The sequence below is a fragment of the Leopardus geoffroyi genome, chromosome C2, assembly GCF_018350155.1.
Source record: "Leopardus geoffroyi isolate Oge1 chromosome C2, O.geoffroyi_Oge1_pat1.0, whole genome shotgun sequence".
NCBI lineage: Eukaryota > Metazoa > Chordata > Mammalia > Carnivora > Felidae > Leopardus > Leopardus geoffroyi.
In genome coordinates this window covers 62847113-62870531 of record NC_059333.1, presented here as the reverse complement: position 1 = coordinate 62870531, position 23419 = coordinate 62847113, and the positions used below count along the sequence as shown (strand labels likewise).

Below are 23419 nucleotides of genomic sequence, written 5' to 3'. Positions count from 1 at the left end.
GAAGGGATAGCAGTAAAGACCACTGTTCACATCCTGCCTCTGCTGAGATGGTGTCAGGAATGAAGAAAGCCTGAAATTTTAGAAAGGATTGAAATGCCCAGGGCTGATTAAAGCAGTGTCAAGATAATGAAGTTGTGGTGACATTCATGGTTTAAAAACATTAACTTTACAGGACTATTTTCCTAATGCTTTTGGGCAGATTCTAATTTGATCCAGCAACAATATCTGCTTGGCTCCAAACTGATGGGCATCTGCTAATTTTTCTAACTGCTTTAATCATTTTTGGGACTCTGCTTTAGAACCTCTCCAAATCTCCTCCTTCTCACTAAAGTCTCAAGTCTTCAAAGTCTATGCCAATTTTAATAAAGGTCTAGAAGGATTACCTTATGTTCCCAATTTAGTATTTCTATTTAATATTCCATTCTTTGTCTCACTTAATATATCAAAATGCAGAGCAAGAATCCTTGAATTTCTGTGAACCAATGACTTCCAGAACAAAAATTTGAAATTCAATCTCAGGTCACACATAGCGAGAAAGTAATTTGTGTGTCTGCCTTACCCACTAGAGTATGATGTTCTTGAGGGAAAGGACTTTGCTGTTTCTAAAAATTTCCCCAACACTTTGGATAGTACTTATCTCCTTTCTTGTTTCTTTTGTCAAATGTAAATGTTCAGGGTGAGTTCACTGTTTTCATCTTCAAATACTCCTAATCAAGAATGCTTGGTAACTGAAAACCATGTATGAAATTAAGAACAGAAAAATAAATGTTATCAGTACATGTATTAGATCATTTTTATACTTGCAACTCCCCCTCCAACTTTTCTTATGGCCCTGTATGGGACATGAGATTAATGGTGAAGTTAAGGGAAAAAATGAGATAGTTCTAAAAATGACAAAGGGGTGCAAAGAAGGGAAATTTTAGCAATTGGAACTAAACTGAATATGAATCTGAAGATTGGGAAAGTTGGGAGAAAAAGTGAATACAGAAGCAGAGGGCAAGGACAATGATGTTACATGCTAAAACAGGGCAAACACTGTGTGAGTGACCCCTTCTAATTTCCCCACTGATGAAAATCTGTCATATTTTAACCTGGCAAGATCTGGACATATAGCAGAGGTTAAATGATCTTTCACAATCTGTCACTGCAGACATAGCTGAATTAGATGTTTGCCCTTCTTTGTCTTGTCCACAATGGTCTAATTCACACATTGTGAAATTATAGCCTTCTCTAAATAATCTATTTTTAGTCTTATAGGGATAGATGTGATAGTTTAGATATTCCCCAATAGCAAATATTCAGGCTAGTCAACTGAAGCATCACCCACTTAAGGTGAGGCCTGAAACGTTAGGTTGTCTCTGATGACTTTAACCAAATAGCTATAAATGGCTGAAAAATATCACACAAGGAGATAGCAGAAGATTTCAATAGATCTTAAGAAGTTACAGGTAATATTTCTTTAGAATAAGACTAAATGAGAAATGTAGGTATCAGTGTTGTTTCTGTTTTTCAAAGATGTGGTCCATTTCATCTAAGTTATTAAATTTGTGGGCAGAAACCAGCATTGCTTCTGAAAAACAATACTTGGTGTCCACCCTACACATCCCACAAAGTACTCATTAAAGTTAGCTCCTTATTATACTTTCTAAACATTTCAGAAGAATTGAAATGAGTGCAATATGATGTCTACAATAAAAGTATAATTTTTGCTCTATTTCCTCTGAAGAGTAAGGTTTTTGCTCAGTTTGTGTAAATGAAATTGAGCTATTTCTAGAAATCCCTTTGGAGCACTCACCATCACCAGCACCATGCACATCATGCATTCAAAGGCAAGTAGGCCATGGTTCCTATCCTTAAAGAGGTCATGATGTAGTGATACTAGTTTATAAGCCACTTCAATGAAGTAGACAGAAATGTTTGCACATAACTTTGGTTTGTTTGACAATTGTGCTATGAAAATGCTTCAAGTACTTTCTAGGGGGTTAAAGTAGTGGGCATCTCTGCCTGAGATGAATAGGAAGGCAGTAAGTAAGGCAGGAAGAGATGGTGTTTGAACTGGGTTTTTATTATGGAGTTAGAGTTTGCTGCTTAAAGAAATTTGGAATGAGGGAGTGAGGGGAGGAGGTAGGGATATCCTATCCAAGAAAGCAGACCACGCAAAGGGACACGCACACTCATACACAAATACACACTTGTGTACACACTCATTTATGTTCCTCTTTGCCTGGCAGTCAGCATCTTTCAATCAGAGTTCTGAATTGAGTATAAGAAATACTTTCACAGCCTGGCATTTGTAGAATCTATTGTATGACCTTGATCAAGACTTTTGTAGTCTCCAGATCTCAGTTATTCGATTTGTAAAATGAAAAGGCTAGATTCTATGATGACTAGGGTTTCATCCAATGGAAAACAAAAACCTGGGAGATATCGTTAAAACCTGTTTGATCTGAAACTAGTGATTTAGGGGATATAAGAATAGTTTATGAGGAGTGATCTAAGCTGAGTTTTTAAATTCCATATAAGGGAAAACATTTTTAAGTGTTTATTTATTTCTGAGATAGAGACAGAGCATGAGTAGGGGAGGGGTAGAGAGAGAGGGAGACACAGAATCCGAAGTAGGCTCCAGGCTCTGATCTGTCAGCACAGAGCCTGATGCGGGGCTCGAACTCACAAACCGTGAGATCAGGACCTGAGCTGAAGTCGGTCTCTCAACGACTGAGCCACCCAGGCGCCCCAAGGGAAAACATTTTTGACTCTCATTAGTAGAAAAATAATTCAAAATTTAATAATTCTTCACTCTAAATTTCTTTATTATTTGGTGACCCAGATATTTCAGGATGTTTAACAGTTTTCTATGGAAATTAAGGATACTTTTTTCCTTTAAATTTCAGATAAGAAAAGGCACTGCTAAAACTTAGGACATTGACATATAGTGCATTATAACACTCTGTCTGGCTCTGCCTAGGCAAGTAGAGATGATAAAGAATCAGAGCTGTGCACAGCTTCAAGTTCCAGGTGACAGCGAGAATTGAATGGCTGGAAATACAGAGGGGATGTACCAAATCTTATGCTCATATCTGAATATCTGTAGGATTTGCATTTGTCAAATGTGAAAACTTGAGCTCAGAAACTACATATAATACCAAAGATAGCACCAGACATATTATCCTTCCTCTGCAAACATCTCTCCAAGATTTGGAGCTCAAGGTTTCATCCTCAGCTCTCTGGTACTTCTTTTACCCCATCTGGAAGCAACATGAGCACAACCAAGAAGCAAACTTGAAATTTAATCTCTGCCAATTGCATTGAATTTAGATGAATTAGTAATGAGTTAATGGATAAAAGTTAGCTGATTAGTATGTCACCAGTTGTCCTGGTTTTCATATATTTGTTACACACATTTTTGCAGATGGACCTCTGTGTGTTTGTGTGTGTGGGGTGTATGCATGATGTTCTATATTTTTTCAAATTAGACCTAAAATATTAGTTGGGAAAAATGACAATTTAGTGCTGATTACCAAAGATAATTCTTTTCATTTGTAAATTCTTGGATAACATCAGAATCTCACACTGTATTTACAAATTGGGATAACTGTTGTAAAATGTCATTTTAGGGAACTGATTTTATTTCAGTTGTTTACCAAAAAAACACATTAAACATGTATTTAAGCCAGTCTCTTCTTAAAGGTCCATCTTCTGCTAATGATGAAGTTACAGCCTGTGATGTTAGAATTTCTTTTGGAAACATGGAAGTCCCATTATACATGTGGCAATCATCTGTGTATTTCATCCGTTGATGAATCTCTAATCAACTGTTGAATTAGCAGCAGGTCTGATGGAACTTTGGATAAGATAGAAAGGCACATTTGGAGAGGAGACCATTCCTTTTCTTCAGTAAGTTTATCACTATTGCACACACAGGAATGTCCTAAGTTTTCTCTATCCTAGGTTCTCATTGTCCTTTGATATTGATCCAAACCACTTAGTGATGAATTCAGGCAGCACTCTCTTTCTATTTAAAAGTCTTGAGTATCTATTATTGTTTTTATGTTTATTATCTTAATACCTGACATTTATAACATCTTTCTTCTAAAGAGCTCTCTGGAGTGCAATATGGTGCCAAGTGAAGACAAATGAATGCAGGGGCACTTTGTACTCTACAGATAAAAGGAGATTTACTCTGGGTCTGCTGCTTTCCAAGAACATCTTTCCTTTCTTCTTTCTTGCTTTCTTGCTCCAAAATGGCAAGCCCTACTCATGGTGTGGTTCTTAGACTTTTTCTTCTTTTTCTTCTTTTAATGTTTCAAACATACACACGTGCATGCGCGTGCGGACACACACACACACACACACACACACACACACACATTTTAACTCTCTGTTTTATCCTGATGATTCCCCAATCTGTATTTCACTACTGGATCCTTTCTTAAAACCCTGCCTCATATTTATAACTACCTTTTGTAAATTTCTTCTTTAATATTTAAACAAATCTACCATTCCCAGCATAAAGCTCATTATTTATTTATCATTAGAAAAACTATCTTATAACTTTATTTGATATTCCAAATGCATTTTGAAATGTACAGAATTAAAAAAAAATGGCCTGGTCCCAGTTAGAAATAGATTATAATAAAGAAAGTTATAAGAAGCTCAAGGGTAGAGGATTATAATAAACAAGTTCAGTGAGCATAGCCTGGAATATTTTGGACCTGGAGTTTGAAGATGAGATCTAAAAAAATTGCTATTAGAAAAAAAAAATCTAGTATTATATTAAACACAAATTTAGGATAACAAACTTTAGTGCGTAAGGTTCAGTTTAGCCCAGGTTTTATATATGTTTTAGATATGTTTTATGTGTATCATATTTTTAGTAAGTGGATATTAGAATATAACTAATGCTATTTTATGAGTAATTATAAATATAAGCATGAATACTGAAAGGATCATATGGTTTCTTTTTGGGATTTTTTTTTCTTAATTATGCATATCTGGGAAATGTATACCAATTGAGCTAATGCAGCCACATCCATTAACAAGAACACTCCCTCCAGTAAGTGTAGCTAACCAAATGGTAGTGCTGCTGCTTAGCAGGGAATACTTTTTTACCTCCCCTACCCCCAGAACATTCCAGTCTGCTTTTTCAACTCCCTGATCTCTAGCAGTAATGATCCCATTCTCCAGAAACCCAGAGGGGATTCACGGGACTCATCTTGGATGCCTTCTTCTTACCCATTTCATGTATCCAGTTACTCAACAATTCCTTTTGACTCTTCCTTTATATCTCAGAAATTTATCCTTTTTCTCCACCCTCACTTTATTAACTTTTTTATTTATTTTTTTTTTACTTTTATTTGTGACAGAGAGCATGAGTAGGGCAGGGGCAAAGACAAAGGGAGACAGAATCCAAAGCAGGCTCCGTGCCGTCAGTGCAAAGGCTGACATGGGGCTTGAACCCAAACCCATGAACCCAGATACCGTGAGATCATGACCTGAGCTGAAGTCAGAGGTTCAACCAACTGAGCCATCCAGGCGCCCCTCCACCCTCACTTTAAAATCATTACCTTTAAAGCCTGAGTTACTGAGTTAGTTACCCTAACTGGGCAGTATCGCTCCATTTTATACAAGTATTACACCGAATGCCACTTTTAAGACCTTGCTCAAGAAAATAAAATGCTTCTCGTTTGCTAACGTGTTAAGTTTAGATTTCATTCATCCTGTCTTCTAAGACTCTTTATCATCCATCTCCTCTCTCTTCATCCAAGTGAGCTTCATACTGCTCCCCAGAAGGGATCCTTACTGGTCAGCGGTAATTTCTTCCCTTCTCACTGGCTTACTCCAAGATGTTGGCTCCTAATTTGACATTCTTCCCTCTGGTTTGCCCTCCTGAACTTTATTCCACCCTCCTTTCCAATCATTAACATCCCAAAATTCCTTAAGGACCCAATCCCCAAGTACTTCGTTCTCAGATGAATTCTTTTTTAGGATAGAGCTCATTACCATCTCTTTCAGAAAACATTCCCTCAAATCTAGATTAGGTAATCTCCTTTATGGGACACAGTACCATGAGAGCATTTTCCCAGTTCATACTTCTTGTCATTGTCTAACCATTTGTATCTCTTTTCAGAGCTGAGAGAAGGGATCTCTCCCTGTACTTCTTTGTGACTTCTGTGCCTAGTATCCTGACTGACAAGTAGAAGGTTGAAGTGTTCTCCACATGTTTGAATTTCTTTGCATTTAGAGCAATTTTCTCCAAATTTCAGAGTTGTTTACTATTTTTTCATCATTGTACAATCTATTGGCTGATCTTCTTTTCCTAAGAAGGTTAATTTTTTTTTTATGACTGAGGAAGCTTATAATAGAGTCCATAGTGAATGGTTCCCATAGATCTTTCAGAATAGCTACTTACAGAGAAGTGATCAGTAAATTCTTGTTATTTAATTAAATAACCAAACTATTGTTAATAATATCATAAACCAAAAATAACATAAACCAAATTGGTAGGAGTGGAAAGAAGTTGCAAATCATCATTTAGGATTGTTTCTTAATAACAAGGTCATTGTTTTTGTCCCCCAAAAATAATTTCACTCATTTGCTATATGCATTAAAATAGGTATGAGAATTAGCTGTCTCACATTAGCTGATGAATAAAAATTATGTATTTTAAGAAATAATTGATCACAAGTTTCCTTTCATTTCCTTATTGTCTTCCTCTCTCATTGCACATGTTGTCTTATACTCCTTCTTGTTCACTTAGTAGTGTCAGATCCTCATCTTTATATCTTCATATCGGTTTTTCTATCTTCCTACTTCCCCAAATTACCTAGTCCTTATATCCACACTAGATATTTTCTACAATAAGCCCTAACTATAACCTATTTTTCCTGAAACAACAAGTATTCCTCATATCAGCTTGTTCTCCTTGTTTCCAAACATCACAAAAGGCTTCTAAAGCCACTTACCAACCTGATTTCTAGTCTAAGATCAATACTCTGTCATGCTTTCTTACAATAGAAAAAGAGAACACCACTGAAGAAAAGGACTCTAATTTTGATTTTGCTTCTGAAAAAAAAATCCTGTGTGAAAAATTTAACTGATAAATTGTTGTTGGATATAGGTGTTGGAAATATTTACCAAGTGTATTGGATGTTGTCTATGTTTTGGAATTGTCTCTATTGCCTATATTTGTTTATGTCTGTATATATGTATTATACAAAATTTCTGTTATTTCTCTATTCCTGACCCATATCTAGCACCTGTATAAAAACTTTTTTTTAAGAATTACATTATGTTGATGGTGTAAGCTACGTTTTCTTCTGTGTGATGAGATGATTTAATGGATTAAGATTATGTAAATTACTTTTTTAATTTTAATTTTAGATCTCTTAATTTACTTTTGCAATTGTTGACTGGATGGCCCTTATCTTTTGTCAGTAAAAAACAAGAGTTAATAAAGGATTCTTCAATTTGAGAAAAAAAAAACACAAAACAAAACAAAAATGAAAAGAAGCAAAAAATCTTCTCTTTATATTTTGCCAAATAGAGATTTACTGGGTTTAGGAAACTTCCCTTAAGAAGTTGGAATTTACCAGTCACACACAAATATCAATTATATTTATTGCTATTTTTTTTCTTCCAAGAGAGTGGGACTACCCATTAAGAATGGAGATAACTTTGGAGAGTAGGATATTGGGTGAGTAGCCAGAGAACTGTAGCACACAGTCTATGGAGAGCATATAGGGAAAAAGAAAAGAGTGTCCCATGCAGTTACTGGGGGAGGAATTCCACACCAATTCTTCTGCTGACACAATGTATAATGCCCTGGAATCTCTGAAAATCATCTTAAATCTTGCCTATGGTTCTAGAGCCTGAAGACGAGACAGATCACAAATCTATTAGGTAATTAGGGGTTGGTTTTTGCCTTATTATCTATTTGTTCAATTGATGTACCTGCCTTTTATTTTTTGTTTCTTACTTGTTTGTCAGATTAACATACCTATGGACTGTTCTGATGCAGTGCAATGTGGATCTAGCCCTAGAGAAATGGGCATTTCTAATCCCCAGCCCAGGATACTTATGTAAATGTTTCATCTGTGGTGTAGAGGATTAATATCCTGACACTATTAAGCAAGCAGAATCGTACAATAGACAGAGTACTGTTTTGAGAGTTTTCCTCTCTGAATATTGTCAGTGATCCTAAATAACTTAAACTCTAGGTTTCCATGTTTTAGCTATAAAATGGAGGGATTGAACAAGGAGACCTTCTGGTGCTAGCTTTCAGTGTGCAATGCTGTTAATTACATATGCTTCCTGATTTTCCTCTAATTTGTTTCATTTCTTATGAGAGCTTAATGGGTTGGAGTCGAAGTGTTTTTCTGATAAGTGGGGTGATAATACTTGCATTGTTTATCTCAAAGTGTTATACTGCAGATAAAATATGAAATTGTGTATGTCACTAAGCATTATGAAATGCAAGTTTTGGGGCGCCTGGGTGGCGCAGTCGATTAAGCGTCCGACTTCAGCCAGGTCACGATCTCGCGGTCCGTGAGTTCGAGCCCCACGTCGGGCTCTGGGCTGATGGCTCAGAGCCTGGAGCCTGTTTCCGATTCTGTGTCTCCCTCTCTCTCTGCCCCTCCCCCGTTCATGCTCTGTCTCTCTCTGTCCCCAAAATAAATAAACGTTGAAAAAAAAATTAAAAAAAAAAGAAATGCAAGTTTCCATACTTGTGTATAACATTTAATATTGTACATTTCCATCTCTACTATTACTCTGATTTGAAAGACCCAAGATACTTCAGTGTGCAACCAGCAGAGGGAGACAAGTTCAGATTATATTTCTTCTTGAAACACAAAATGAGTTAATTGTTATGTGCTCATGCACTTTTAAAAATTAAAATGAAGTTCATATTATTGGCAAATATGTCACTAGCGTAGTGCTATAGTTTCATATTGAAGTTACAAAATCAAATGAGAGAAAGAAAGATAAAACACAAGAAAAATATGGGGGGAAATTTTGATTTCTGGGCTTACTTTATTACAGAACTCAGAGATAGTATTCCCATGAAACATGTCATATTCCTGTGACAACTTCCTAAACATGTCCATCTGGAGGTACAGACTATTTGAGTACCAATTTAGGAACCAGTTCAGAATTCTAAAAGTAGAATTTCCAAATTTCCTCTGAAACTAGTTTCTTAACTCAACTTTCTCATTTTATCAGCCTGGACTTGGAGGAGGAAAAAAAATACACACACACACATATACATACATTCATACAAGGGTTTGGGGGGGGGGCGCAGAATGAATTTTCCATATCAAATTAGTTGACAAGTCCTATGAGTCCCTCTCTGAATTTCCTCTAAAAGTCTCCACCTCTTTTTTCTTTCCACTGTCCTTGTCTTGTGACCTGCTTTTATCATTTCTTGCCTGTTCTATTTCAGAAAAATTATAACTGGTCTTCCCTGACTTTGACTTGCCACAGTCTAACTTCCACTACACTGCCAGTTAGCTATCTTCTTAAAACACAAGTCTGATTATATCATTTGCTTACGCAAAGCCTTTCTTTAATGGCTCCTTTTTGCATATAGAATAAAGCCAAACTCATTAGTTTGCCTGCTAAGACCCTCATTGACCCCAACTTACAAAAAACAAAACAAAAAAATCATTTTTTATTCTGACTTTATCCATGTCTACCTACACATCTGTTCCTACAACACACCTTCCCCACTAATGTAAAGTCTCTGAAGGAAGGTCTTCATGCCTCATCATTGTTAGAAAGCAACAATGTATATAATGAATAATGCTTATCCCTTTCTCAACTGTTTCCAGCAACTTTGTTAGTCTTCTAATTAGTCACTCTCCTTCATCTTCCTTCTAACCTCTAATTTCTCCTTGCCAGAATAATCTCCCTAAAATGTTCGTATCTCATCTCACTCCTTCACAATCTAAAGTAGCTTTCCAAATAGGAGATGATGAGGTGAAGTGGGATTTTACATTCAAGCATGTACAATTCCCCATCATGAAGCTTTTCTCTTCAGCTTTCTTTATCTCCTCGTGCCTGCTAGTCAGGTAAGTCTTCCTACATTTCCATTCTTTATTTCAGGCTGGTTCTCATGGCCATCTTTTGCATCCTTTGCCATCTTCATTCATTGCCTTCCTCCAGTCTCATCTTATATATCTTCCAAGGGTTACTTACAATACCATTGTCTCCAAGAAGCCTCTTTCTTGATTATCTTTTCCGAACTACCATTGTGTTTTGATTTTGTTCCTCATAGTTTATTACCCAGTTGTTCACTGGCTATCTTATTCTATTTCTTATATGTTTACCTGTCTTCTCTATCTGGGTTTTGAGTCCCTGAATTTTATTATTTTGCAGTACTGCTCAGCACCAGAGGAGATTGGGCATATATGTTGATCAATTTTGGTCCTCCTCTGTAATGGAGAGCAGCTTTGAGAGGCTTACCTTATATTGTATAGTGTATACCAATGTATATTGTATAACAATGATGTTTGGTTCTTCTTTAGGAGGAGCTTTGAATGGCATTCTCCTCATTATATTCCTTGGGGCAGAGTGTCAGTTTTGTACATTACTGTTTTTCAAAAGCTTAGTACCTGTTATATGGTAGGTCTCAAAAAAATTGCTTATTTTAGGGAATTGCTTTTTTACATAGATAGCAACACCATTGATGAGACACATCTTAGGAATTCTCTTCCTCTTACTTAGGCAGTGCTCCTATGTTTATTACTAACAGAAGAGTTCTGAGAATATGATTTACAGATAGGAAAGGAAGATACTTGTAAGCAGCCAAACTTCTGGGACATTTTGAATAATATAATGACCTAACACTAGACTTGCCCTGCAGCTCAATATTGTCAGTAAACTCTTGAGAAAACATATTAGTGTTATTTACATGATTTATAGCCTCAAGATATTTAACTAGGCATTTCATTTAGATTTAGCAGGATAACTATTGCCTGCTAAATAAATATAGATATGTAAGAAAATATTTAGCAAAGTTTAGCAATTAAATGGCATCTGTTCATCTTGTTTGGTACTTCTTAATCTGTAGCAAAACATTTTCTCATACTGACATTTAATTAACATATAATAAACATAGTAAGGATGAGCAGTTTATACCTGAAGAAAAGCACCAACTGGGACACAGTTTTGTTTTGTTTTCTTTTCTTTTCTTTTTTCTTTTTTTCTTGACTAGCTGGTATAAATGACAGTCTGCTTGGCATTCTGTCAGTTCTTATTTGATGAGTGGGGACTTCCTGCAAGGGAACACCAGAATTGAACTAGTACAGCAAGGGAGAATGCTGGTAGGTGGGAAATACTGATGACTTGTGATAGAACATAGCCTTTTGGGGAAGGGTCTTCCCATTATGAGCAGGTGTAGTTAACTCAATCTTTCCTCCATTTCTGTTGCGACCCCCCCAGGCCAAGCCAGTTGCCACTAGATGACAAACGTTTGTCTTCATTTGTCTCCTTGCTTCCACTATTACACTTCTAGAATCCATTCTTCATATGGCATTTGGAGCATTTCCTAAAATATAAATCAGATTATGTCAATCCCTTGCTTTAAATCTTTTACTGATCACTCACATCACTAGAATAAAATCTAAATTCTTACTTTGAAATCTTTCCATTATGACCCCTCCTCAATTTCTAATCTCATTGTTTTCTCTGGCTACCTCCTACAACATACACATAAACTACATTTCTGGTTTATTATTCTTGTTTTGTTTCCTTATGCATCGTATACCCATCTCTGCCTCAGAACCTCTGCACATGCCCTTTCTTTTACCTAGAAAACTCTTCTTGCAGATATTTGCTTGTCTGCTTCCTTGGATTTAGGACATACGTTCCCCTCACCGTATCTTTAGGCCACTTTCTCTGTATCATACATACTTTTCTCCATAGCATTTAGTCTCCACAGTAATCTTAGTATGTATTTATTTGTTTAGTGTCTAGTTCTCCATCAAGGATGTAAGCACTATGAGAACAGAGTCTTGGTCTGTCTTGCTTTACTATCATATAAATAAACACCATATGAATGAATGAATGAATGAATGAATCATAAAGCTACTGGGCATGTCAGAGTACAGAACTGCACACCTACCTCCAGTCTTCCTCATTTCTTCTTGGCCTATTTCCTGATTGTAGGAATACAAGTCACTACAGTAACCACAAATAGAGTATATGGTTGTCTGATTATCTGCCTGTACTAACATCTTTGTATACTAAGGATGCTGCTACCCCCATCTTTCCAGATGTTGCAGCGTTCTTCCCGCATGTGAGGGATAGGTAAAAGAATAATAGTAATGCAGATGCAGCATTGCTTGGCAATTGCCACCTCCTTGGACATGGTGACAGAGTGGACAATTTAGAAAAGAGGAGGTTCTAAGGGATAGTACGTGTCTGTGAAATAATAAGGCATACATGTGAGGGTAAGTTTGCTGGTGCGGGAGGACCCAAGCAGCAGCTCAAGAACATAAGAGACGTTAGGAAAACTTGGAAAGATAATGCATTGATACCTACCAAAACAGAATGAATGAGCAAAGAAGACCAATATGGTAACAATATAGGCATGAAGAAAAAGCAAACCATTAAAGAGCAATTTTAATTACGCAGAGTACAGATAGAGCACTTTACATCACTGAGGGTTCTGTAGTAAGGATTGAACAGTATTTAACTGACTTGAAGCTGATTGATTTTGTTAGGCAGTGAGACACATGTGGATGACGCTACCATATTCAAAGGAGCCAGATTCCAAAGGAAATTCACATGAGATAGTGTCATGTTTATGAACATAAACTGAGATACTTGAATATTGCTAAATTACGATGAAATCATTGAAAATGTCATAGCAAGAATCCTAAGGAGAAGTATTAACAGTTCTGCATTTCTAGTTCATATGGAAATGCTAATTCCAGTTATGAAAGTGAAGTACAGGCATGGCATTATTATGATTAAGACCTTACAACTGTAGAAATGTAGAGTGGTATATTAATAATATTATAGACATGTTTAGCATAAAATATAAGCAATGTAACTAAATAAGGTGTACGTTCTAGGCTGCATCTGGATTTCCTGTAAGCCTGTTACTTTACAAAACTAAACAGAAGAATAAACCTTTCATGCTTCTTAGGGTGCTCAGATGATAGCCAGTTTTTGTTTTTCCTGCAGCATTTGTCCCTGGAGAGTGCCAGAATCTTCTAAAGCCTCTTTTAGATGGCAGTATGTTATTTTAAAGTAGTAGTTAAGATCATCTTACTTGGGTGATGATGGCTGTTTCACATGGCTAACAGCCATACTTGCCTCACAAATAACCTGAAAGTATGTTCATTTTTGCCAGACCTCTTGGAAGAATGCATATAATGGTATACAGAAAAATAGCCTGAATAAATTTCAGTAACTCATCTATTTGTTTCTTTCTTCACATTTCTTAGGAAAGCAAACAGAGGAGTTAATATTGGAATAGATTTGGTGGAGTGACCATTAGGATGAGATATGTTACTATAGTGTGTGTGTGTGTGTGTGTGTGTGTGTGTGTGTGTATACATAAAATATTTGGTTTATTAGAATTTATTAGATCTCAATGAGAGATCCTGGAGGTCAGAAAACCAGAAGGAATCCACAACAGAGTAAAAAGGGGAAAAACTCAGACAGAAGATAAAGTTGAAATGGAAGTCAATGGCACAGCCACAAATAGATTTATTATTTTGTAAATGATGGGATAAGCCACGTGCATGGGTTTGGGCAACCAGTAATTCCTCTATTCTCACATTCATCTCTTACAGAGTGCTGCCCCTGTGCCAAAAGTTCAGGCAGAAAGTTGTATTTGAGGTGCCTCCTGGATGTAAATGATAAATATGAAACAATTAACTTATAAAATAAACTTCATGTTTTTGAAATTCTTCAGAAATCCAGTATAAGCTATAAATCTAAATTAGAGAATTTTTAAAATATAGTATTCTTTTTGTGTGTTAATTCCAGTGAACACAGTAAGTCACTTTAGTTTAACAAAAGTAGCCAATAAATGGATTTCAAGGAAAACATTTTTTAAAACATTTATTGCATTATATCATTTATTTTGATATAAAAATGTACTTACAATTTTATCCTCTTAGGTTAGACATGTGTATTCCATTTCTGATTATAATCATGATTAACTTACATACTTTCCTCAGAGTGATTGTAGTGAAAAACTGCAGATTTGACTGATTTGCTATAAATTCCATATTCCTGTCACTTTGGTGTGGAAGATTTTGAAACCCAGTATTTTAATCTCTATGTCCCATGTTAGGATCAGATGAGTCCTACTGGTAATTTGAGATTACTTGTATAGATGTTAGTCAGCAATCCCTGTAAGGCATCTCCTGCAAAGCTTATGCTCCCACCCCACCATACTTCCTGCTTGCCCTGGAAAAACCTCTTTGTTTCTTAATTCAAAGTGTAACCTACTGATTCAAAAGGATATTGATACTCTTGATATATCTGATCCTTCTGCTCAGAGTTTCTAGTTCTCATGGTGGGGGTAGCACACCATTTACCTGGCATCATCAATGGAAATAGATGTTCTAGTGGCCCCGGTCCTTTGGGTGTTTCTTGTCTTCCTCCTGACATTGGAGAAACACCAATTCCTGTAATAAGATGTTCTACCTAAGCCTATCCTTCATCTCTAAATGCTCAAAAGAAACTCATTGGGGATGTGTTAAACCTATTGGTGGGGTTAAGGGGATTGTTGGTGCTCTTTTCCCTGCCGAGAGTTGTGTAATCCATGCATTTCCATTTGGCACTTGAAGTTCATTTTCCCATTGATACTGGGAACCACAGAGTTATGGGTTTTGCAGTTCATCTGATCACTTGGGTTAATAATTTTTTTGTGGCAAAATGCATTCCAAGTTTTAAACAGCTGAGTTACAAATTAGTGGTGGAACATCACTGCCTTATTACCTAGGCACCATTGTAGTAGGAAACACTCAAAAAACACAAAATTTTCCTTACTTTCCTCACATAATCTGTTAGAGTGTATCTACCTTTCAAAGTGATAAAATTCAGCAGATTAATTCTTTGAATTCTGGAGGTACAAGGCAGGTGTCAGCCCGGTAAGTGCCTCGTTAAGGCTAGTACTCTGGTGGGACTTGATAAGAATTCCTAAACATATTCTTGCATCCACCCCATGCCCTTGTCTAATCCTTTGTGTAACTAAGAAGGTGGACTTATATGTGTGTATATATACTTAATATACCTGGAATATGTAGAGAAAGATGTATAAGAATCTGGAAATACTTGTTGCTTTCACACAGGAGAAATGGTACCCTAAAGACGGGAGTAGGAAAGGTAACCACAGTTGGCTCTGCAGTATTTTCTACAGCTCGATTTTTGCATCATGTGAATGACTAAATGATTCAAATAAATAAAATTTAAATAGAAAAAAAAAAGAAAAAGAAAAAGTCCTTGGCTGGTCCACTCCTATCTTTTATCCTCAGCATCAGCACTGAGGGAGATAGCTAACAGTTTGAGGGTGTCACATGAGTGACTAACAGTGTTAGCCCCTAAGGTCCTTATCACTTGGCTTGACTCCCTGAGTGGAAGGAATGACAAATGATGGTAACCTGTCTGCCATTCATAGGAGTGTTGTCCGTAGCCTCAGTGTGGTCTGCAAATGACAAGCTCTCTGATATACAAATCTCTTTCCCTACATATGAACATTTTGAGAAGCAGGTGCCTGTAGCAAGCCAGGTAGCAAGAGCAGCATGACATCTAGACAGTAATCCTTAGTACCATTTGTCATGCGTGGGACTGAGTGAGGGTTTCCTGGAGAGTGAGGTTGATTTAGGGATTGGGGATCAGCTGCTGAGGCTGGCACTTGGAAAAGACAAACCAGGCATTCACACTCCAGACCACTCAATACCAGCATTGTCTCCAATCCATCTTTCATAAGGGGGCTCCAAGAAGGGGAGGGGGGTAAAGGAAGGAGAGAAAATAAACCTTTTTAATCATGTAAGAGAAAGTGCAGGAGAGAGGAAAGAATGGAAAATATGTGAGTATAAGAAGCCAGTGGCCAGGAATATTAAGTTTTGAAACCAACTTTGGCTTCTAATCTTTGCCTCCCCTGGCAAGTTCCTCCTCTGTTTTACATTGCCCATCTCATCTTTGGGCACGGGTCCCCCTTCACTCCCCGAGCTTTCTTATCCCTCTCTGCCTCACTCCCTTGTCTGTCAAGGCTTGCCTTCTGCTTGCCTTCTCTTTCCCGGGCTCCCTTTCCGTCCATCTCTCCCGTTTCCCTGTTCTTTCCCACACTCTTCCTCCCGTGCTTTCACAGCCTGAGTCCCTCTCCTTCTCCCCTTTCTCTAGCACAGTACATCCAACCTCCATTCCCTCTTCTTAAGGAAATCAGCCAGGCCTCAGATGGAGCTGTTGTCCTGACAACCTAAAGGCGCATCGGGCTTTCACCGAGGCTGGCTGCTGCTGAAGGGGGCAGTTGTGCAAAGCGAGGGGCCAGGCCGGAGGGAGGGCGGAGGGGATGACGTGGAGGGGCTGTTGAAATCCGCGGGGGGCGGGGGAGGTGCGAGCAGAGGGGAGGGACTGGAGGGAGAAACAGGAAAGGGAGGAGGGGGGGTGGAGGGAGACTCCGGGCTGCTGCCGCCGCTGTGTGGGTTTCTTTACACTCGCTGGCAGGCTGGGTGCCGGCTCCCTCGCCCGCCCGCCTGGGAAAGTGGGTTAGGGAGGGCAGGAGCTCAGCTCAGACGCTGGCAAAGGAGCATCCAGCCCCGGGCAGGCCCGAGAAGAGCACTTCCTTGGGCGGCTTTCTCCTCATCTTTCCTGGAGGGGTTTATATTTGCACTCTCTCCTTTTAAATTTTGTTCCTTTGACTTTTCCCCCTTCCGCTGGGGTTTTACGAGGGCTTTGTTAAGTCTTAGAGGGAGGACACCCTGAGCCAGGCAAAGAGAGAGGGAAAGTGGCGAGGAGCTCAGACTGGCCAAGCCCGTTCCGCCCTGGCCGTTGATGAAAGCCCCGTGTTTGTAAAGCCCCCTCGGCGTGAGCAGCACGCACACACCCTCCAGAGTACGCGGGGACCTGCACCTCGGCGTGGCCACCATGGTCGGCAGAGTTCAGCCTGATCGGAAACAGTTGCCGCTGGTCCTACTGAGATTGCTCTGCCTTCTTCCCACAGGACTGCCTGTTCGCAGCGTGGATTTTAACCGAGGCACGGACAACATCACCGTGAGGCAGGGGGACACGGCCATCCTCAGGTAGGGCTTTCGGGCAACTTTTAGGCTGTGTGCGCGCGCGCGAGTGTGTGTGTGTGTGTGTGTGTGTGTGTGTGTGTGTGTGTTTCAACTCCAGCTTCTGATGCTGCAGGCTTGCGTGTGTGTGTGTGTGTGTGTGTGAGTGTGCATGTGCATGCACACGCGCCTTTTACTGCGTGGCCCAGGTATCTGCCAACAAATTTCAGAGGAATTCTGCTTCCCGTCAAGGACCAGCAATGTTGCTTAAATGTGTTTGGTTTCTCAGGACCTCAGTTCTCTTACCAAGAGAGCCTAAGTTCGCCTATGGTGTTCGTGACGCTTGGGCAGTGTTCTTGCTTTTGTAATTTTAGATGCTTTGCACTTAAGAGTTTTGTTGGGGTTCTTTAACCAGGAAAGAGGAGTTGTTGAATTATGGCTCTCAGAGAGTGGTACACAGTACTGCATTCTCTGTGCTGTGTTCTGTGTATGTGTGTGTGTGTGTGTGTGTGTGAAAGACAGACAGAGAGAGAGAGAGAGAGAGAGAGAGAGGGAGAGAGAATATGCACAGCAAGGCTCTCCCTCTGCCCCAGCAGTAGTCTGGACTGGAGACTTTCTGTAAGGATCTTCTAATTGACACCGAGAGCAATAAATCAATATTAGAACTTTGGTTGGTTACTGAGCCTTTTCTGGAATGTGGATAGAAATCAACACATGAATGAAGAGAAGAAAAAGAAAAAGGAACTTGCCAAATTGCTGATATTTAAGAATTGGAGTATGAAGCACAAAGGTTAGGCAGGAATTAACCTGGTGTAAAATGGGTATTTCAGATTGATTGTTGACCTTCCAGTCCTATCTCTGTGCAGCTGTGCCAAACTCTGAAATATAATTTAGGATTGAAATTTGGAAAGGAAGAGTCCCAGTCCTTGGGAGTTTGACCCCTATAAGGGACAGCAAGCTAGAGATACTCAAATGGAGCCTAGCCATTATTCTATTTCTAAAAAAGCATCAAGCTTCTTCTCCTATGTTTCTGTTCTCTCTGCCCCTCCTCTACCCCCTGCACATACCCCTTGTTCTTTTTCCTAGCTTTCTTAAATTTCTTTTAAGAAAGAAAGAAAGAAAGAAAGAAAGAAAGAAAAAGAAAGAAAGAAGAAAGAAAGAAGACAAACAAAAACGTTTTCCTTGGAGACTCTTTAAAATCTCATTTTGTCCAAATGAAATGCCCCAGTGTCAGTCTGTCCATACAGTTAATATTGCTTGTTGTGGCAATAAAAACCAGTACACAATAGAAAATAAACCTATAATCTGTGTGCAAGGAGCTGATAGTGCATAAACCCTGGGGCATCAGGGAGCAGTTCTCCAGCAGAGCTGCCTAGAGCAGCAAAGTTTTCTTTCCATTTCTCAGAAATAAATTTGGTTGGCTGTCACAGTGTCCTGCTTTGGGATCTCCAGCCTTGTTATAGAGGAATGTGTATGTGTTGTGTGCATTGTGTTGTGTGTGTGTGTGTGTGTTGCTGCAGATTGTAAAAACTAAGAAAATCCTAATGTGTGAGTGCTGCTTTCTTCGTTTCTTGAGCATTGGATGATTTTGAATCCCAGAGATCCTACTATCCAAAGTAGATTTTCCCTACCAGCTTTCCAGCCCTGCAAACCTGCCTGTGTGATTTATCCACATGGAGTAATAAGATTTATAGAGTAATTTATCTGTTTGCAAAGGGATTTGGACATGATGCAGAAGATGTTTTTTGCAAACACATAAGCATGCCATCTCAACTGCTAACGTTGATACTCCCTAACGTCATTGACTCTTTACCAGGGAAGCATTCTATATAAATTTGTGCTATCCCCTGAAGGATTTGCTTTTGCTGATTATAAGACTGAATATGGGAAAAGTGAATATCCTGGATGTCTAAGTTTTTACTTAAATGTCCATGAACTTTGTTAAGTCAGCATCACCTATATCTTAAACTATAGTTATCAAAGAGTTATCTATAGTTATCTATAGTTAACTACAGTTAAACTATAGTTATCAAAGAGTAAACATGTAAATGTTAATTCAGAAGTAAAAAGATATTCTTATATTTTCATATAAGCCTAGGCATAGAAGTCTGTGTTTTTGAAAGGCATCTTACTACCTAAATATCTGCATACAATATCGATGTGTTTCTGTGTGTCTATGGATTAAAAGAAATTGAGTTTTTAAGTATTACACTTTAGTAGACATTATAGCATTGGAAATGGGGTGGTGAGAAATGAGAATAAATATAGAAACAGTTATTCACTGGGAAAGAGAAGATAGACAAACAGAGCATGCAGAGAAGTCACCTGTGAGAGTCAATTGCTTTTCCAGACCTCACCTAATATGCCCTCTTTTTTCTTTCTTTTGCCTTGGACAAGCCTTTTATTTCTGGGTTGGTGGAGCTCTATCAGAAGTAACTATGAAGAGAGTTTCCTTTGTTTTCTTAGGTGACCTTCTTCTCAATCTCTTTAACTGAGCCCAGTAAGCTTTGTGGGTCAGTTTCCTGGTGAAGAATGGTTTTCTTGCGTTCTGTTTACAAGTCTAGCCTGGGAAAGGCTTGCTTCTACTTTATTTGTGACATTTTACTGGGAGCATGAGCTTTTAGGGGAGGAGAGGAAGGAGAACTTGATTCATTGGAAGCCACAGTAGATGTTTGGCACTGAGAAACCGAAAAGGCAAGGAGAAAAAACAAAACAGTACAGAACAAAAAAAACCTCTCTCAGTGAATCTGTGGCCCTGAATAATCTGAAATGGCAACAGGACACAAGGAAGGTTTGTAATTCTGGTGGTCCAGTGACAGGAGTTTGGCTGCTTGTCCCTAAAACATTTACCTTTACTGCCTTACTTCCATGAAAAAAACAGTGTCTCTTTGGGGAATTGATGTTCATTTTTTGTATAATTATACAAAATAGGAGACGTATACTAGTCTTGGGGGTCTTGCTCTGTAATTTCTATCATTTGAAAAAAAAAAAACACAATAAAAGACTATAGAATGAAGGTGACGAAACTAGGTGGAAAGAGCTATATTCTCACATAGACCTACCTAACCTTATTTTTTCCCAGATGAGAGTCTAGATTCATGAGGTCCTTTATGAGATCCTTTAAGAGCTGAAAGAAACCACACACCCTCTTTTATCTTAAAGGAATAGAATCAAAGTATCCGCAGACCAGTGGTGGCAGCAACAGTACATTGAGTTCCTTCCTAGATATTGAACCAGAAACTGCATTATTTGTCTGCACAGTAACGTGTAAGACATACCCATGGGACTTGTGAGAACATCTCAGGTATTTTTCTGAACAGAGTCCACCTGCCCCACTGTCACCCCCAACAAGTGTAAGAGTTCATCAGTTACTGGACAAGTTTCTAGCACTGTTTTTTCTAACTTTCTACCCTTGCACACAGGCTCCTATAGAGATTCTCTCCCAGGTTAATCTTGGTAGGTTGAAACCATGCAGCTTTCCTGATAAGCCAAAAGAAAAATGGAAATAGAAAGTGTTCTAATCTAGCCTTTAAAGTTGCATACTTTTGGGGCGCCTGGGTGGCGCAGTCGGTTAAGCATCCGACTTCAGCCAGGTCACGATCTCGCGGTCCGTGAGTTCGAGCCCCGCGTCAGGCTCTGGGCTGATGGCTCAGAGCCTGGAGCCTGTTTCCGATTCTGTGTCTCCCTCTCTCTCTGCCCCTCCCCCGTTCATGCTCTGTCTCTCTCTGTCCCAAAAAGAAATAAACGTTGAAAAAAATAAAATAAAATAAAGTTGCATACTTTTAGTAACAGTAGCATATGTCTAGAAAGATAATAAAATATTTGATCCCAATATATCTATTCACAAGATAACTGTGAAAATTACATAAAAATACATATTTTGGACATATTGCATAAATGTATATATGATGAAATGCAAAGGTTTCAAACTATTGTGATTGTAAACATTTTAAATTTGAGGTATTACAGTTTTATTTATTTCATAATTCTGACCCTATTTGGTGTTTGCAAGATATTATAATGCTTTTCATGGTGATGACATTTTCCCCATTTAAATTAAATGTGCCTGATAAATGTTAACTGCAAGAAACCAAATATCTAAGTTTAATTAATTATTTTTTTAATTTTTCAAAATTCTTGGTCTTTATTTCATTATTTGTTTCTGTACTAGGGGAAAAAGAGGATACAACACAAAAGATATAATTATTTGACCGTTCAATGTGAAACTTTTGTGCAAATTTCAAGGGAAAAATGGCTTCTCTTCTATAAGGCATCTGGAACGCCTACATTCACAAAGAAAGTATCAACGCTCAAACATACTCCTGACACAATATGTGATTTTTCTATCACTTGAAATTCACTATTTGAAAAGAAACTTTGTGGGCATGGGTCTTTTGGGAAAACTTGTGACAATTTTGAAGTTTTCTTTCTCTGTGGCTAACTTACTAAAGGTAATCAAAATTTATTGGTTCTTACTGATACTTTAAGAACCCTTCATTGCTCATTAAATCCTTTATCGAATATATTTGGTAAATAATAGAGTATAGCACACTACATATTGTCTAGGAATATGGCATATTAGATACATTTATTAATGTTGATATACCAGTAAATTATATTATTTGTTGTTACTTATGGACAGAGGAACAAAGTAGCTAAGTCTCATGTGACAGATGCAAATTGTGATAATTTGTGTTTCTATAAGTATGAAGCATGTAAGTATGTATCCACATAAACCCCACATATTAAGGTGATTTTTCTGTTCTATGTCATCTGTCTTTGAATAAATTATTTGTAGAGTTGTGCAGTGAACAACCAAAGGTTTCTGACTCTTCCACTAAATAAGTTGACGAGGGTTAAACATTTGTGTTTCTTAAAGCTGCTTATACATAACAGTAAACTCAGGCAAAAAGAGAATAAGTACATATTTTGCTGTAATCTTTGAAAATTCTAGGTACAGATATCTGTGACTCATGGGATAGGACATTACCTAAATGTGTGCTGGTCCCCCTTGCTGTCAGCCCCAGCACTTCTCTTTAGGGCATTACTTATGGCTTACAGCCGTTTACCCTGTTTTCAGAATGTCCCCCTTGCTGGTGCTGGTCCCCCTTGCTGTCACCCCCTGCACTTCTCTTTAGGGCATTACTTATGGCTTACGGCTGTTTGCCCTGTTTTCAGAATGTCCTGCTCATTAGTGTATAAGACTCAGAAGACCTGGACTCTAATTTTGGATCCATCCTTGCATGCTTCATGACTGTGAACAAATCCCTTAAATATCTGAGCTTCAGTTTCATTGATAAAATGCTGAAACTGCCTATTTTAGTTACTCTAGGTACTGTACTGTTGTTTTAAGAAGCTCAGATGTGGTAAAGTAGGAACGTTTGTTTGATTGTAAACTCTTATGTAAGCATAAAAATATTAGTCATTTCCAACCACATTCAGCCCATTATTCTGGCTTTAGGGAGCTCTTTTGCTCAGACCAGTGTTTCTCACACTTGAAGGTATATCAGAATGTGTACCAGGAGTGCTTGTTATAACACAGATTACTTGCTTTCTACCTTCGGAGTTTCTGATTTAGTAGGTCTCTGGTAGGGTCTAAGATCTTGATGCTAATGCTTCAGGACTGGGCCACACTTTGAGAACCACTGACTCTTGCTAATACAAGTCTGTTCTGCAGATGAGCATTTTAGGTATCACACAGTCGTTTGTTAAAATCCGAAATCCCAGGTCTATCCCAAGCCTAATAAGTCAGAATCTCTATTTTAACAAGATCCCCAAATGATTCATAAATACCTTAAAGTTGGAGAAGTACTGCTTTCCATGGTTCACAACCATGGCCGCACATGACAATCAACTGGAAACCTTTAAAAAAATATTGAAGCCACATATTCTCTACTTCCAGAAATTTATATTTAGTTAGTTTGGGGTACAGCCTGGCATAGGTAATTTTTAAAAATGATTCCAATATGTACACAGAGTTGAGAACCACTGCTTTACTTGTTGAAGAATCTCTTTTACAAACCATTTTTGAGGCAATACTTAATAGATATGTAGTAAAAAATTAAAGTCATGTTGTATGGCTTAGAAAATATGTCAACAGCAAAGATGTACAAATTCAATTGGGAGAGAAGAATGAGATCATCATAGATTCATTTCTTTAACACACGATCTCATAACTACAATGT

At 38.2% G+C, this 23419-nt stretch overlaps 1 protein-coding gene across 6 annotated transcripts in view; it reads left to right on the top strand.

Annotated features, from left to right (window-relative positions):
* The window catches only part of LOC123575924 (limbic system associated membrane protein), an 823468-nt gene that overhangs the window by 151980 nt on the left and 648069 nt on the right, over positions 1–23419 (top strand). For 5 of the 6 annotated variants that reach the window (XM_045436948.1, XM_045436944.1, XM_045436943.1 and 2 more), the window contains exon 1: positions 16667–17261. In XM_045436948.1, coding sequence (XP_045292904.1) covers positions 17107–17261 — 155 coding nt within the window. In that variant the 5' untranslated portion in view covers positions 16667–17106. Of the gene's footprint in view, positions 1–16666; positions 17262–23419 lie in introns of those variants that run through there. The other variant, XM_045436945.1, reaches the window with a different exon arrangement.